Source organism: Thalassophryne amazonica, chromosome 4 (assembly GCF_902500255.1).
Source record: "Thalassophryne amazonica chromosome 4, fThaAma1.1, whole genome shotgun sequence".
In the NCBI taxonomy this organism is placed as follows: Eukaryota; Metazoa; Chordata; class Actinopteri; order Batrachoidiformes; family Batrachoididae; genus Thalassophryne; species Thalassophryne amazonica.
Genome location: NC_047106.1, coordinates 110,952,485 through 110,970,513, shown reverse-complemented (window position 1 = coordinate 110,970,513; position 18,029 = coordinate 110,952,485). Strand labels below are relative to the sequence as shown.

At 44.6% G+C, this 18,029-nt stretch overlaps 1 protein-coding gene across 1 annotated transcript in view; it reads right to left on the bottom strand.

Moving 5' to 3' along the window:
* The window catches only part of LOC117508623 (SR-related and CTD-associated factor 4-like), a 97,706-nt gene that overhangs the window by 74,533 nt on the left and 5,144 nt on the right, over nucleotides 1-18,029 (bottom strand). Inside the window, exons 3-8 of the mRNA XM_034168421.1 lie at nucleotides 13,579-13,623; nucleotides 13,331-13,492; nucleotides 10,674-10,791; nucleotides 8,893-9,026; nucleotides 8,631-8,777; nucleotides 656-726 (exon numbers count right to left, since the gene is read on the bottom strand). Coding sequence (XP_034024312.1) covers nucleotides 656-726; nucleotides 8,631-8,777; nucleotides 8,893-9,026; nucleotides 10,674-10,791; nucleotides 13,331-13,492; nucleotides 13,579-13,623 — 677 coding nt within the window. The remainder of the gene's footprint in view (nucleotides 1-655; nucleotides 727-8,630; nucleotides 8,778-8,892; nucleotides 9,027-10,673; nucleotides 10,792-13,330; nucleotides 13,493-13,578; nucleotides 13,624-18,029) is intronic.

The window sequence follows — 18,029 nt, the reverse complement described above, 5'->3', positions numbered from 1 at the left end:
CACACTCTCTTCATAAAACAGTTTGTGCTACTGCTGTAGATGATGAAATAGATAAGTGTTTCTGCCCTTTGATACAATGAGCATATGGCAGCTTTTGCAGATACTGTAGCATCTTTGTGCTACTCATTTCTTGCACGGTATACAGTTTATATATTAATTTTTTCGCTTCCAATTTTTATAGTAAACTACTGCAACAGCTTTGTAGTTTATGATGTAGCTTCTTTCTTTTTTTTTAAATCTAATTCAAGTTGTGATAGTGTTAGATGTTCTTTTGCAATGCAATTGCAGGAATAAGAGAAAATTGCAACCCCCAAAACACAAGAGATGCAATAATTATTTTTGTATCATGCATTAAAAATTAAATGGATGTTGTTTCAGTGAGACAGTTTATTTATAACTATTTACAACTGTTTTCTAATTCTTTTACTGCCTAATACTGGTATCAACACCCAAAAAACAAACAAAGGGAGGGATGGTGCACCATGTCGCCTCATGTTGGGGAATGTTTTGTGATGAAAAGAGGCCTGTGTCCAGATGCAGAGGCAGGCAAGAGTGAGTGGGTGAGAGAGAGCTGCCTGCCTGCTTTCTATGGACTCAGAGAGGAACAAATTGCTACTAAACACAAACACCAGCATATATGCTCAGCAAAACTCACTGTAACTGGGGACAGTCTTTATTTGTTGGATCCTCCGGTTCATCATCATAGTCAAAACGATCAAGAAGATTCTGTGAAAATATAGGACATTGTGCAACTGAGCATATTGCCAACATCCAGCAAGTACAACAAACAGTGCAAGAACTAAGGACACTACATTTTAAGGGAATGAAAGTAACTGAATTCAAGAAACTTTGAAAATCAGGGAGAAAAAAACGCCACTGATGCAAATCACTTACACTCAATGTGTGAAAGCAATCTGGAAACATCACCAAATGTGTGTTCCTCCTGTTGATGCACTACCAGATGTCTATTGCAGCTATCACCTGCTGCTGCCGTTTTTTTTTTTTGTTTTTTTTTTTGAGTATTTTGTCTTCAGTCAGTGAATCGCAGTTTCAGCTTCAAGTCAATATGTAATATGCATGTTTTTGATTCGACTGCCTTTCTACAGTGCCAGTGACATTGCAAACAAATAATATAGCAGTCAATACTTAGGCATATTTCATCGCATACAACACATGCAAAATAAAAATTCTTCATAACAACTGATTCCACCTTTCCAACTAGTCAGTAAAGGTATATACACTCAACAAAAATATAAACGCAACACTTTTGGTTTTGCTCCCATTTTGAATGAGATGAACTCAAAGATCTAAAACTTTGTCCACATACACAATATCACCATTTCCCTCAAATATTGTTCACAAACCAGTCCAAATCTGTGATAGTGAGCACTTCTCCTTTGCTGAGATAATCCATCCCACTTCACAGGTGTGCCATATCAAGATGCTGATTAGACACCATGATTAGTGCACAGGTGTGCCTTAGACTGTCCACAATAAAAGGCCACTCTGAAAGGTGCAGTTTTGTTTTATTGGGGGGGGGGGATACCAGTCAGTATCTGGTGTGACCACCATTTGCCTCATGCAGTGCAACACATCTCCTTCGCATAGAGTTGATCAGGTTGTCAATTGTGGCCTGTGGAATGTTGGTCCACTCTTCTTCAATGGCTGTGCGAAGTTGCTGGATATTGGCAGGAACTGGTAGACGCTGTCGTATACGCCGGTCCAGAGCATCCCAAACATGCTCAATGGGTGACATGTCCGGTGAGTATGCTGGCCATGCAAGAACTGGGACATTTTCAGCTTCCAAGAATTGTGTACAGATCCTTGCAACATGGGGCCGTGCATTATCCTGCTGCAACATGAGGTGATGTTCTTGGATGTATGGAACAACAATGGGCCTCAGGATCTCGTCACGGTATCTCTGTGCATTCAAAATGCCATCAATAAAATGCACCTGTGTTCTTCGTCCATAACAGACACCTGCCCATACCATAGCCCCACCGCCACCATGGGCCACTCAATCCACAACATTGACATCAGAAAACCGCTCACCCACACGACGCCACACACGCTGTCTGCCATCTGCCCTGAACAGTGTGAACCGGGATTCATCCGTGAAGAGAACACCTCTCCAACGTGCCAAACGCCAGCGAATGTGAGCATTTGCCCACTCACGTCGGTTACGATGATGAACTGGAGTCAGGTCGAGACCCCGATGAGGACGACGAGCATGCAGATGAGCTTCCCTGAGACGGTTTCTGACAGTTTGTGCAGAAATTCTTTGGTTATGCAAACCGATTGTTTCAGCAGCTGTCCGACTGGCTGGGCTCAGACGCTCTTGGAGGTGAACATGCTGGATGTGGAGGTCCTGGGCTGGTGTGGTTACATGTGGTCTGCGGTTGTGAGGCTGGTTGGATGTACTGCCAAATTCTCTGAAACGCCTTTGGAGACGGCTTATGGTAGAGAAATGAACACGAGCAACAGCTCTGGTTGACATTCCTACTGTCAGCATGCCAATTGCACGCTCCCTCAAATCTTGCGACATCTGTGGCATTGTGCTGTGTGATAAAACTGCACCTTTCAGAGTGGCCTTTTATTGTGGACAGTCTAAGGCACACCTGTGCACTAATCATGGTGTCTAATCAGCATCTTGATATGGCACACTTGTGAGGTGGCATGGATTATCTCAGCAAAGGAGAAGTGCTCACTGTCACAGATTTAGACTGGTTTGTGAACAATATTTGAGGGAAATGGTGATATTGTGTATGTGGAAAAAGTTTTAGATCTTTGAGTTCATCTCATACAAAATGGGAGCAAAACCAAAAGTGTTGCGTTTATATTTTTGTTGAGTGTATATTTCACATCTATCGCATCACAGAGTTACTTAAAATTCTGAATGGCAGCCAACCACCCAGACCGGCAGGCTCTGGAAAGTATTCACAGCGCTACACTTTTTCCACATTTGTCATGGTACAGCCTTATTCCAAAATGGAGTAAATTCATTTTTCCCCTCAAAATTCTACTCACAACACCCCATACTGACAACATGGAAAAAAAAGTTTTTTTTTTTTTTTTTTGCAAATTTATGGCACCTTTGGTAGCAATTACAGCTTCAAGACTTCTTGAATATGATACCACAAGCTTGATGCACTTATCTTCGGGCAATTTTGCCCATTCCTCTTTGCAGCACCTCTCAAGCTCGATCAGGTTGGATGGGGAGCGTCAATGCACAGCCATTTTCAGATCTCTCCAGAAATGTTCAATCAGATTCAGGCCTGGTCTCTGGCTGGGCCACTCAAGGACATTCACAGAGTTGTCCTGAAGCCACTCTTTTCATATCTTGGTTGTGTGCTTAGGGTCACGGTCCTGCTGAAAGCTGAACCGTCACCCCAGTCTGAGGTCAAGAGTGCTCTGGAGCAGGTTTTCATCCAGGATCTCTCTGTACATTGCTGCATTCATCTTACCCTCAATCCTGACTAGTCTCGCAGTTCCTGCCGCTGAAAAACATCCCCCACAGCATGATGCTGCCACCATGCTTCACTGTCAAGATGGTGCCTGGGTTCCATCAAACATGACACCTAACATTCACACCAAAAAGTTCAGTCTTTGTCTCATAAGAGCAGAGAATTTCATTTCTTGTGGTCTGAGAGTCTTTCAGGTGCCTTTGGGCAAACTCCAGGTGGGCTGCCATGTGTCTTTTACTAAGGAGTGGCTTTTGTCTGGCCACTCTACCATACAGGCCTGATTGGTGGATTGCTGCAGAAATGATTGTCTTCTGGAAGGTTCTCCTCTCACCACAGAGGAATCCACAGGTTCTTGGTCACCTCCCTGACTTAGGCCCTTCTCCCCTGATCGTTCAATTTAGACAAGCTGCCAGCTCCAGGAAGAGTCCTGATGGATCTGAACTTCTTCCATTTACCTATGAAGGAGGCCACACCTTGTACAACCCCAATTCCAATGAAGTTGGGACATTTTGTGAAATGTCACGAAAACAGATTACAATGATTTGCAAATCTTCTTCAATCTATATTCAATTGAATACACCACAAACAAGATATTTAATGTTCAAATTACTCACAAGTCACAACTTTTTTATTTTTGTGCAAATATTTGCTCATTTTAAAATGGATGCCTGCAACAAAAGTAAAAAAGCTGGGACAGGGGCAACAAAAGGCTGCGAAAGTTGATGAATGCTCAAAGAACACCTGTTTGGAACATTCCACAGGTGAACAGGTTAACTGGAAACAGGCGAGCATCCCCAAAAGGCTCAGCCGTTCACAAGCAAACATGAGGATCATCACTTTGTGAACACCTGCATGAAAAAAAATAGTCCAACAGTTTAAGAACAATGTTTCTCAATGTTCAATTGCAAGGAATTTAGGGATTCCATCATCTACAGTCCATAATATAATCAGAAGATTCAGAGAATCTGAAGAACTGTCTCCAGATGAGAAGGTGATGTAACACAGTGGTAAATATACCACTGTCCCAGCTTTTTTGAAACGTGTGGCAGGCATCCATTTCAATATGAGCAAATATTTGCACAAAAACAATAAATCAAACATTAAATATCTTGTCTTTGTGGTGTATTCAATTGAATATAGGTTGAAGAGGATTTGCAAATCATTGCATTATGTTTTTATTTACATTTTACACAATGTCCCAACTTCATTGGAATTGGGGTTGTATGTAGTCGGGTGTGTCTTATCAAATCAAGTTCAATCAACTGAATTTACCCCAGGTAGACTCCAATTAAGCTGTAGAAACATTTCGAGGATGGTCAGTGGAAACAGGAAACACCTGTGCTGAATTTTGAGCTTCTTGGCGAAGGCTGTGAATACTGATTAACATGTGATTCCTTAGGGATTTTTTTGTTGTTTTTGTTTATAAAATTGCAAAAATCCAAAATCAACTTTTTTCACATTCCCATTTTGGGGTAGAGTGTGTAGAATTTTGAGGAAAAAAAATAGTTTCATCCATCCATCCATTTTCTTCCGCTTTATCCGGAGTCGGGTCACGGGGGCAGCAGCTCAAGCAAAGCCGCCCAGATCTCCCGATCCACACACACCTCCCCCAGCTCCTCCGGGGGAACCCCAAGGCGTTCCCAAGCCAGCCGAGAGACGTAGTCCCTCCAGCGTGTCCTGGGTCTTCCACGGGGCCCCCTCCCAGTGGGACATCCCCGGAACACCTCTCCAGCGAGGCGTCCAGGGGGCATCCGGAAAAGATGCCCGAGCCACCTCAACTGACTCCTTTCGACGTGGAGGAGCAGCGGCTCGACTCCGAGCTCCTCCCGAGTGACCGAGCTCCTCACCCTATCTCTAAGGGAGCACCCAGCCACCCTGCGGAGGAAACTCATCTCGGCCGCTTGTACTCGCGATCTCATTCTTTCGGTCATGAGCCAAATCTCATGACCATAGGTGAGGATCGGAACGTAGATCGATCGGTAAATCAAGAGCCTTGCCCCCCTACTCAGCTCTCTCTTCACCACGACGGTCCGATACAGCGACCGCATCACTGCAGACGCTGCACCGATCCGTCTATCGATCTCACGCTCCATCCGTCCCTCACTCGTGAACAAGACCCCGAGATACTTAAACTCCTCCACTTGAGGCAAGGACACTCCACCAACCTGAAGAGGGCAAGGCACCTTTTTCCGGTCGAGAACCATGGCCTCGGATTAGGAGGTGCTGAGTTTCATCCCCGATGCTTCACACTTGGCTGCAAACCGCCCCAGTGCACGCTGAAGGTCCTGATTTGACGAAGCCAACAGAACCACATCATCCGCAAACAGCAGAGACGAGATTCTGTGGTTCCCAAACCAGACCCCCTCTACGCCTAGAAATTCTGTCCATAAAAATAATGAACAGAACCGGTGACAAAGGGCAGCCCTGGCGGAGGCCAACGTGCACTGGAAACAGGTTTGACTTACAACCGGCAATGCGAACCAAGCTCCTGCTGCGGTCGTACAGGGACCGGATAGCCATTAGCAAAGGACCCCGGACCCCGTACTCCCAGAGCACTCCCCACAGGATGCCCCGAGGGACACGGTCAAACGCCTTCTCCAGATCCACAAAACACATATGGACTGGTTGGGCGAACTCCCATGAACCCTTGAGCACCCGATGGAGCGTGTAGAGCTGGTCCAGTGTGCCGCAACCAGGACGAAAACCACACTGCTCCTCCTGAATCCAAGGTTCGATCATTGGTCGAATTCTCCTCTCCAGTACTCTGGAATAGACCTTACCGGGGAGGCTGAGGAGTGTGATCCCCCTATAGTTGGAACACACCCTCCGGTCCCCCTTCTTAAACAGAGGGACCACCACCCCGGTCTGCCAATCCAGAGGCACTGTCCCCGATCGTCACGCGATGCTGCAGAGGCGTGTCAGCCAAGACAGCCCCACAACATCCAGAGACTTAAGGTACTCAGGAGGGATTTCATCCACCCCAGGAGCCTTGCCACCGAGGAGCTTTCTAACCACCTCGGTGACTTCCACCTGGGTAATGGATGAGTCCACCTCTGAGTCCCCAGTCTCTGCTTCCTCTTCGGAAGACGTGACGATGGGATTGAGGAGATCCTCGAAGTACTCCTTCCACCGCCCGACAACATCCCCAGTCAGGGTCAACAGCTCCCCACCCGCACCGTAAACAGTGCTGGTGGAGAGCTGCTTCTGCCTCCTGAGGCGTCGGACGGTTTGCCAGAATCTCTTCGAGGCCGACCGACAGTCCTCCTCCATAGCCTCCCCGAACTCCTCCCAGACCCGTGTTTTTGCCTCTGCGACTGCACGGGCTGCGGCACGCTTGGCCTGACGGTACCTGTCAGCTGCCTCTGGGGTCCCACCTACCAACAAAGATAAGTAGGACTCCTTCAGCTTGACGGCATCCCTTACTTCTGGTGTCCACCACCGGGTTCGGGGATTACAGCCGCGACAGGCACCAGAGACCTTGCGACAAGACCTACGAGCAGCCGCATCGACAATGGAGGTAGAGAACATGGTCCACTCGGACTCCATGTCTCCAACCTCCACCGGGATCTGGGAGAAGCTCTCCCGGAGGTGGGAGTTGAAGACCTCGCTGACAGAGGGTTCCGCCAGTCATTCCCAGCAGACCCTCATGATACGTTTGGGCCTGCCAGGTCTGACCGGCTTCCTACCCTCCCAGCGGATCCAACTCACCACCAGGTGGTGATCAGTCAACAGCTCTGCCCCTCTCTTTACTCGAGTGTCCGAGACATGTGGCCGAAGGTCAGATGATACGACTACAAAGTCGATCATCGACCTCCGGCTCAGGGTGTCCTGGTGCCACGTGCACTTATGGACACCCTTGTGCTCGAACATGGTGTTTGTGATGGACAAACTGACTAGCACAGAAGTCCAACAACTGAACACCACTCGGGTTCAGATCGGGGAGGCCGTGCTTCCCGATCACCCCCCCTCCAGGTCTCACTGTCACCGCCCACGTGGGCATTGAAATCCCCCAGGAGAACAATGGAGTCCCCAGTCGGAGAGCTATCTAGTACCCCTCCCAGGGACTCCAGGAAGGTCGGGTACTCTGCACTGCTGCTCGGCCCGTAGGCCGAGACAACGGTGAGAGACCTGTCCCCGACCCAAAGGCGTAGGGACGCGACCCTCTCGTTCACCGGAGTGAACTCCAACACTTAACGACTGAGCTGGGGAGCAATAAGCAATGCGACCCCAGCTCTCCGCCTCTCCCCGTGGGCAACGCCAGAAAAATGAAGCGTCCAGCCCCTCTCCAGGAGTTGGGTACCAGAGCCCAAGCTGTGCGTGGAGGTGAGCCCGACTATCTCTAGTCGGTATCTCTCAACCTCCCGCACAAGCTCAGGCTCCTTCCCCCCTAGTGAGGTGACATTCCACGTCCCAACAGCCAGGGGCTGTGAGCATGGACCGGGCCGCCGGGCCACCTGCCCTCGACCGCCACCAAATCCTCTCTGCATCCGACCCCCATGGCCCCCTCTGCAGGTGGTGAACCCACAGGAGGGCGGGCCCACGTCACTCTTTCGGGCTGAGCCCGGCCGGGCCCCATGGGCTAAGGCCCAACCACCAGGCGCTCGCGCGCGAGCCACAACCCCAGGTCTGGCTCCAGGGTGGGACCCCGGCTCCACCATACCGGGCGACGTCTCGGTCCTTGATCTTTTACTGGTCATGGAGGTTCTGAACTGCCCTTAGTCTGGCCCATCACCTAGGACCTGTTTGCCTTGGGAGACCCTACAGGGAGCACAAAGCCCCCGACAACATAGTTCCTAGGATCATCCAGGTACGCAAACTCCCCCACCACGATAAGGTGGCAGCTAGAGGGAGAGATTTCATCCATTCTGGAATAAGGCTGTAGCATAAAATGTGGAAAAAGTGCAGCGCTGTGAATACTTTTCAGATGCACTACACATAAACAGGTTAAGGCCACTAAATGTGACACTCAAGTGGCTACATGTTTGTGAATTTGACAGCACTCTGTGATGAAGCTTTGTTGATATTTGTGATTCCTTACACAGATGTGTACAATACTTCATAGGTGTGCCAATTCCTTTAGCATCTTGAAATTCTTTGCATATATGTGCACCTAATCACGATGCTGTGCTAATCACTGCTAGCTCAAACAATGACCTGCACATTTACCTGGGCTAGGGCATTTTTCTTTTCTGTATGCATAGCATGAGCATTTTCCTGAGCTATGGGCATCTGGCACGAGTCTGCTTTGTTGCTTGCAATGGCATCTACCAGGGTCTTATCCCCCTGTTGGAAGTTCTGGAGCATTTTCTGTAGCTACAAAAAGCAAATGGGGGGGTGTCTTATCAGTTATGTGGGTATAGTTATCAGCCAGGAACAAAATGTAAAATAATGATACAATTATTGGGACACAAATGTATTTGAAGCTCACCTCCTGACCACTGGAAGACTGAAGCAGCTGTGCTACAGCAGCTATTGTATCAGGAGTAAGAAGTTGAGGAGAGGCCGTCACAAATGTGGCACTCGACGTAGCAGGCTGTAAATCTGGAGGTGGATCAGGTGGACCTGTACACAGTATCATAACTTACATCAACTTTGGATGATATGATACAGTTCACACAATAAAAGCTGTGTTTGCTAAAGCAGGTTACACACCAAGCTGTGTCATGGACGGTTGGCAAGTCTGCATTCAGACAACAGCTTTTTCACTGACAACATACTGAATTGCTTTTTGTCCCCATTGGTAAGAGGGTGCACTCTAATTTGGCTTTTGTGAATTGGTGCACAAGTACAGAAACAGAATCGACAAAAATCAAGCAAATGTGAAGGAGGAGACTTTGACACAGCCATTTGGGAGAAGAGTTATAAATTATATATAATTATTATTATCCATCCGTCTGTGCTCAGCAGAAGTCCAGTCCAATTACTACCAAGGTCTTACAAGGAACATTCTTCAGACACATATGATGGATTTCTAAGTTTGACCAATTTAAGTGGTCAAAAGGTCACATTGTTTCCAATTTTTATGCTGTGAATCATGTAAAGCTGTGGGTTTTTTGGGGGGGGGGGGCAGCCGATCAGAGTCATGAGGCACCATGAAGTCACTGACTGGTCTCTCTCTGGCTGCTAATTTAACATGGCGGAATCCGCTCCCAAATCGCTGCATTTCTGTGTTAATCTATGCTATGAATGTGTTATATATTTATTCTTAGTTTGGCACCTGATGAGTGGATGAAAGACTGACTGATTAAATAATCTTGCATACATGGACATTGTAAATTATGTTGTTTTCGGACTTAGTGCTTAAGCCTCGCAGTTTAAAAACTACAAGTCACTTGTTCTGCAGTGGTTGTATGTAGAATTTACCCATTCGCAAAGGTAAGGATGTACTCTTCTTTCTGAACCATTATCAAACAAAACCCAAAATAATGGAAGAGGTTTTTTTTGTTGTTGTTTTAAAAAGTCATAGGCAGTGAGCTACAATGATGGCAGCAGATAGTAAAACCGATTGTTTGTTATAATGAGAAAGTAAAATGAATCCACCCAAGGCTGAAAACATGGACTATGTACAGTGATAGTACTTTCCACCAAGTTAAAAAATTTTCAACTTATACTGTATGTGGTCGTGCCACTGTTTTATTTTTAAACAAAGAGAAAACACGAACAGTGAGATGGATTATTTAAGTGCATCATCTGGTTTTCATCAGATAAATGTGAATAATTTGTTTAATTTAGAGAGAGGAATTAAGATGCATTGTCACAAAAAGTTACCTTTTGTCACAGATTTATTTACAAGATGGTTTCCGGTCCTTTTATCAGTCTACTGAATCACTTAGACCTGCAACTGTCTTAACCATGAATGCCTCAGGGTTCAATTTAACAGGTGTAGAAAAGCAGGGGTACTCTTCTATGTTGTCTGAATGGGACAAGTGCAGTTGCTATTTTTGATTTTTTAGTACAATGCAGTTATTTTGGCAGAAGTAAACAGGGAAAAAAAAAAAAAAGAAAATACCCTTCTCAAGCAGTTTTAAACACCTTTTTAAACTGTGGGCATTCACAGACATCTTTGTAAGATGAAGGTTTATGCAGAACACGCGTTTCATGGCCGTCTGCTGTAATCTATTCAGTGTGCTCAAGTGCAATCTTTTCTGGTCTCTGCGAGTGTCCCTGGTGTATACCCTCCTTCATACCAAAAGGGAAAACTTTATTTACCTTCCAAGGTGGGATGAGGCACAATGACTCCATTGGCCATATCCATCAAAGGCTGAATGGTGTCCATCCCAAACACATCATTCTTCTGCCATAAGTTCAACACTCGGACAATTTTGCTCTGAGGTTAAAGAAAGGGAAACAAAGGGGGCATGCTTTATGTCTTTGTAATCTTCAATATGCAGTATATAATAAAAGTACATCCCTGTGCAATATCACTTAAATGTCAGATGATTCAAAATTATATTGCCTTATCTGTATCTGCATTATTTCTCAGAAGAACAATGCAGTATTTATAACTGACTGCAGACTTCCTGAATGAAATTATGTCCTATCTCGTGCAACGACTGTCACTGGACAATCCGTCCGTCACTGAAAGTCTTTTGTCCCCGCATTTGGCTCATGAATGTCTGTTGCGCAGTATTCAGTTTGCTTTGCAGTCTGAGCCACTTTTGTTGTTGTGTTTGCTCAGATGTAATCCTGTGTCAACGTTTTGCTTCTCTTCCAAAACTTTTTTTGAGGCGTGTTCAGATGCTTGTAGTCCTGCTTTGACTTTTATCTCAGCACTGTTTCATGGTGTTTAATGAGCGGGCATCCAGATGTGGATTTTTACATTCCTCCACGACATTTTAAATCCTCGCTGGACCTCCTCATCAGGCCATCTGTCAGCTTTTCTCTCCGTTGTGGTTCTTCTGCTTGTTTCTGTTTACTTCCACAAATGCCGCTTGGTGGTGGTGCTGCCAGTGTCAAACGCCACAAAATGACATTTCAGGGGACACTCAAAATTACATTTGCCAAAGCAGGAACTTTGGTGGCACTGAAAAAGGTTCTGGAAAAACAATTTGATTTTAATTGAATTAATTAAATTAATTTTTGCAGGGGCGGTCCCTGAAGTGTAGACAGGCACAGTCACAGACCCCTTAAATGGCCTGCAAGTTCTTACAGTGCAAATAGTTGTAATTGTTTAACACCAAACATTTACATTGTTCGAAGGCAACATGCCATTCGGACAACAGCTTGTTAGGTGGCTGACCTGAACCAATGCTGCTAACTTTGTGGCTTGCAGATCATATCTGGCCTGGCCTTCATATGGGGGTCTGGAGTCAAACTTTCAAGAAACTAGTGGTTGCACATGCTGCTCTCTGAGGTCTGCCAGTGATGACCGAGGGGATTCTGACAATAATTATACACATTCAATTTTGCTTTGAACCAAATATATTGCTTTCATCTACACAACACGCAGTCGAGAGGTTTGTCCAGTTGAAACAGAGTGGTGCTGGTTTTAATATGCTAATCTGATCTTTCTATGTAATATACCCATTTATTGGTAAAAGTGGAATAAATTATACATTATACACACACATACACAAAATAATAATGATAATAATAATAATAATAATAAATACATAAATGGAATTTCCCCACCCCAAAACACATTTCAGAATCAGAATACTTTATTAATCCCAGGGGATTGCATTTTCTGTGAAATGTGTGTGTGTGGTGGGGGTTGTAACCCAATGATCAAGCTTTACAAGACTGTGGAAGGATTTCATAAATAATGAGCACATTACTTAAAGCTGTTTGACCTCTGGGAATTTTTAAGATGTAAGTTATAAAATAATTTCTTTGGCACCACTATGATTTTATTTCTTAGCATTTAAATAAGGGATTTGTAATATGATATTGCCAGTATGATCAAAATTCACGAAGTCTAGAAACAATTCAGAATTTCTCTTCTTCAGGGGGAGAAATTCGAGTGATCAGACACCATAACCTACATTTGGTATTGACGTTATAAATCTTGTGGAGGCTTCCCCCGATTTGTGCGAGGGGTGTTGAGAAGGATACTGCGACTGCCAATCGGAGTAAAGAAAGGCAGTGTAATGTCAGCTAGCTGCTTGCTTGATCAAAATAAACCAAGATGGCAGAAAACACTTATATCTGTATCAATCAAACATGTTTCTCGTATACTTTGTAAATGTTAACAAGAAATAAACACCTCTGAATATAAAATTGCTGTTTTTTTTAAACCAGATAACACCTCTGAAGTGATTTGAATGACATCTTACAGTTGTCAGTGGGCACGCCCCAGGAATGTGCATAAAGCAAGTGGGTCAGGTCGCAAGTAATCCAAAACCTAAGGCATGTGCACACGCACTTCTGCCTGTAGTCAGTCTGCATGATGGCTTAGGAAGGAAAAGATAGTATTCGCTATGGAATTCCACCCAGGAAAACATGTTCTTTTCATTAAAATGGCCTGAAATTTTGCAATATTTCAAAAATAAAGCTACATGATGATGCTTGGATTGCAGTTGAAATTAAATGGTCAGTTTTGAGAAATTTTAAAGGTGATACAGCTTTCATTTTAAATAATAGCACAGTAAAAACAGCCAAGCAGTAGCCATGTCAGAGCTTTATGCTTTCAAACACATTCCCATTGCAAAACAATCAATAAATAAACTAAAATATCCATGATATATATACTGTTAGCATCTCTGCTTTAAAATACAATATTACATCACTTTTAAGCCATACTGCCAACTCCTAAGAAGAATCGATCAAGTTATTCAAAACTGCAAATGATATTGTACACAGGTGTATGTAACATCTGTATACTACAAGTACAATTGCAACATCAACAGCACACATTCAAAATGTACCTTGTCATCCTCCGGGCAGCAGTACAAGTTCTGAAAAGTATCAGTGAAGTTCTTCAAAAATCTGGGCCCAAACACATCTCTGTCGACACCAAACTGATGGCGCGACTGTCGAACAATGGAATCAACCACATACAAACCAGGGACTTTTAACTCCGGCTTGCACTATGAAAGCAAACAGATCAAAGAGGATTTATTATCACGGTCTTACAGCACGTTAAAATCAAATGGCAGCAAGCTCTGACACATACCTTTTTGATGAACTTTTCAACAATCTGGACAACATGTTTGTAAAGCTAAAGTATTAAACACAAAACAAAATTCTGTTAGAACATTACTTTATGTAAGAAATAGCAATGAATGTACATACAAGGTTTGTGGTGCAGCGTTTTGGAAGGAAGCCAATTTGATTATTACTGAAGATGGATTGTTCAAGGAAATGTAGTGTTCTTTTATTTAGAACACTGCAAAATAACCTAATTTAATTACCTAAACATCTACTGACACACGGTACCATGGCAAACGCTGCGTGCCATCTGGTCATCTGAACTTGAAATTCGATGAGATGTTACATCTATAATAAACATGACTTTATAGACACATTATCTAACTCATAAGGAGGAATGAAAATGCAACTGTTTTACCAATCCATTACAAAATACATGTAAATAATTACCTTTGAGACAAGATTCCAAATGCATTCTCTACCATACAAGGACTAGACAACCTGTAATTGTAGATAATTTCTCTGCAATTCTGGGAGCGATGAGAGAATGGTTTTATCAGCCATGTTCTGAGAGCAAATTTATCATCAGCTATGAAACGATTATTTTATATAGCGTGGAGTCAAGCGAGACAAAGCGGGACGCATTGGTATGACAACTTGCAGCTTTGCAAGGGATCAAACAAAGAAATATTTTTTGAGCCTACTGGTCAGGACCAGTAACACCAATTTTGTTACTGGTCCTCCTGGTCCAGGTTAGTGGCCCCAGGTATTTGGAAGTGCAGAGTTTCTGACATTGAGCCTCGGTGTAGCATTAATCATCACATCATGCACATGTATTCAATCAATATTTTATTTGTTAATCTATAGCCTGACAGAACATTTTCATTTCGTATTGAATATATGTAAAGTAATAAACATTTGCTTACATGATCCTCTGCTTTCATGTGAATGTACTGTGCACCTTATATTTCGCTCTGTAATTCTGGGATTGTGCTTGTCTTATGCAGCCCAAACAGAGCTTTTACTCTTGTTACTTAATCTATTGCTGTCTAAGCTCTATAATATCTCTGACTTGTTGGGCAATAATTATATCTATTGCTTCTAAGACTAGTATGATCAAAATTTTATGATTGTTGAAGATGTATGATTGTTGTTATGATTGTTATGTTAAAATTTCACATCACATTCAGATTTTGGAGCAAAATACAACAGTTGATCTAAGTTAACTTTTTATGTGTGCCATATATGGGCATGCAGTGTTGCTATGGTAACTCTCGCTGAGTCTGTCTGGACCAGCTCTACTCTGCTACTCTTTCTGTGAGCTGCTCCTGTTAAAGATATTCTATTTAAGCTAAAAGTAGCATGTGGGTACAGTATACTTTTACACAGTTCTCCTTTGTTGACTGAGCTTCATTCATGAAGTCACTGGTGTAACTGAGTGGCACAGCACGGGTCATTGCAATCTGAAAACAGCACCTCAGTTATTTAAGGTGCAAGACTGAGGAGAAAAAAAAAAAAAAAAAAAATCACCAGTCTTCTCGAACAGTTTTAATCACTAGTCCAACAAGATTTTTAATCAGACATCGGTCTAGCAGGGGAAAATATCAACTGTACATAGGTCAAGAGTTATTGGTCTGTGTCCTCAGACCAGTAGATTTCTCTGCTCCTGGCCAATAACTTATACTTGACTGACCCGTTTCTACATAGTTGATTTTCACCCTTTGCTGATGAATTTACAGCAATCTTTCCAAATGAGATAACAAAATAAATCGCTAACCAAAATGCTCATGGCCAAGCTGAACTTGTTCACAGGCCAGAACCTCGACATATCCCTCACTACTGGCGGCATCAAATCTCCATATCATACATCAACCAAAAAGTAAATAAAAAAATAAAAAAAGTTCGTCATCAACATTCAGGAATTTTTACAGTCAGCCAGACTGCATGATAGCAACTGGAAGTTGCTATCATGCAGTGAACACCTGGCAAATATCCTTCATTTCTACATGCCCACTGTACAAACTGACCCAATTTTAGAAGAGCACAAAGAAAAAGTACAGGGAGGAAGCAGCAGTGGGTGAATATAGCACACAGCTCCATTATTGATCTCAATGGGAATGTTGTGTTGTGGACACAGAGTTCAAAGAGTTACCACCGTGTTGCGTTAGCGATGCCTATGCTTACTGACTGGGAATGAATAAAGATAAGAAAAGCCTTTATTCATCCCTCAGTGTGGAAATTTCAGTGTCACATCGCAGCATAGAACAGTAGGAATAGACAGAAGGGCATGCAATAAAAAACAAGTATCTCTTAAAAAACAAGAACTAAAAAAGCACTAAGTGCCGGGTAAAGCTAAGGCTACCATTGTTCAGTTCAATGCTGCACTGCCGGGATGATATACACTGTCGGGATGTAAAAGTGATCAGATAAAGTGACTTCAGCGTGAAATGTACGATAAGTTACTCTGATATTTACAATATGGACAGGTTAAAATATAGTAGGTAAAGTGACTTGAGTTTGCACCATAAGTTAAATTATTGCACTAATAAATACAGCAGGTATTGTCCTGGTTGCTATGGTTACCACAGTACTAGCATTGTTCATTGCACAGTCTTACAGCAGCCGGGAGAAACGATCTGCGGATCTCTCTCCCTCACACAGCGAGGGTGGATGAGTCTGTCACTGAAACTGCTCTCCAGAGCAGACAGAACGTCCTGCAGGGGCTGACACTCGTGGTCCAGCATAGATGTAAGTTTAGCAAGGACCCTCCTGTCCTCCACCTCCTGCACAGAGTCCAGAGGACAGCCCAGGACAGAGCAGGATTTCCTGATGATCTTATCCAGTCTTTTCCTGTCCCTCTCTGTGATGCTGCTGATCCAGCAGACCACACCATACAGGATGGCTGAAGCCACCACAGAGTCATAGAAGGTCCTCAGGAGTGGCCCCTCAGTCCAAAAGACCTCAGCCTCCTCAGGAGGTAGATGCGGCTCTGACCCTTCCTGTAAAGTGCGTCCGTGTTGTGAGTCCAGTCCAGTTTGTTGTTCAGACGACCACCCAGGTACTTATATGAGTCCACTCTCTCAATGTCCCTTCCCTGGATGTTCACTGGGGGGAGTGTAGAGGGGCGGCGTCTGAAGTCCACCACCATCTCCTTGGTCTTCCCCGCGTTGATGAGGAGGTGGTTCCTCTGACACCAGTCCACAAAGTCCTGCATTAGTCCTCTGTACTCCGCATCATCGTCATCCATAATGAGTCCTATGAGGGCGGAGTCATCGGAGAACTTCTGCAGGACACAGCTTCCGTGTTGTGTCTAAAGCAGGGGTGGGCAATCATGTGACATAAAGGGCCGAAACACTGCAGGTTTTCCTTTCTACCAATCACCTCAGAAGGTGATTTCATTAAAGATCAGGTGTCTCAGCAGGTGATTTCATTGACTATCAGGTGTTTATGTTCAGAGGAGAAGCTCATTAGCACCCACCCGCTTAGGTGACTGGTTGCAAGGAAAACCTGCACTGTTTCGGCCCTTGTTGCCCACCCCTGGTCTAAAGTCTGCAGTGTAAAAAGTGAAGAGGAAGGGTGCGAGGACCGTCCCCATGGGGGGCCCCCACACTGCAGATCAGGAGGTCAGACACGCAGACACGTACTTGGTCCTCACAAACTGGGGCCAGTTTGTGAGGTAGTCCAGGACCCACTCAGCCAGATCCTCGTCCACTCCTGCAATCACTAGCTTGTCCCTCAGGAGTCGTGGCTGGATGGTGTTGAAAGCGCTGGAGAAGTCAAAGAAAAGAATCCTCATAGCGCTGCCGGGCCTCTCCAGGTGGGACAGCGAGCGGTGCAGCAGGGAGACGGCGTCCTCCACTCCGATGCCGGGCCAGTAAGCAAACTGCTGTGGGTCCATAGCAGAGCTCACCGTGGAGCGGAGGTGATACAGGACAAGGCGCTCTAGGGTCTTCATCAGGTGGGATGTAAGTGCCACTGGCCTGAAGCTGTTGAGGTCCTTGGCGTGCGGTGTTTTGGGCACTGGGACCACACATGACGTTTTCCAGAGGTGTGGCACCGTCTTCAGCTTCAGGCTCAGGTTGAAGACCCGCTCCATGACCCCACACAGCTCATCTGCGCAGGATTTGAGGAGCCTCGAGCTAATCTTGTCTGGGCCTGCTGCCTTTTTGCTCTTAATTCTCTTCAGCTGAATTAAGGAACAATGTGATGATGGCTGCTAAAATTTTACTGCTCATCATGTCAAATTTGTAGAATTGGGAAGGTATGGAGCATACAAAGCTATGTCAAGTCCGAGTAGCATTCTAAAGCAGCACAATGCGGCAGTGAGGTTTTTCTGACAGTTTTCTGACATGTGTACTCCCAAGCTGTAGAGGGACAAAACAGCAAAAAAGCAGACCAAACATACATAGTTCTCCTTTAAAGAGAAGTAAAATTAGCTGGATATGGCTGTCAGGTATGCATTTATTGTATTGTCTA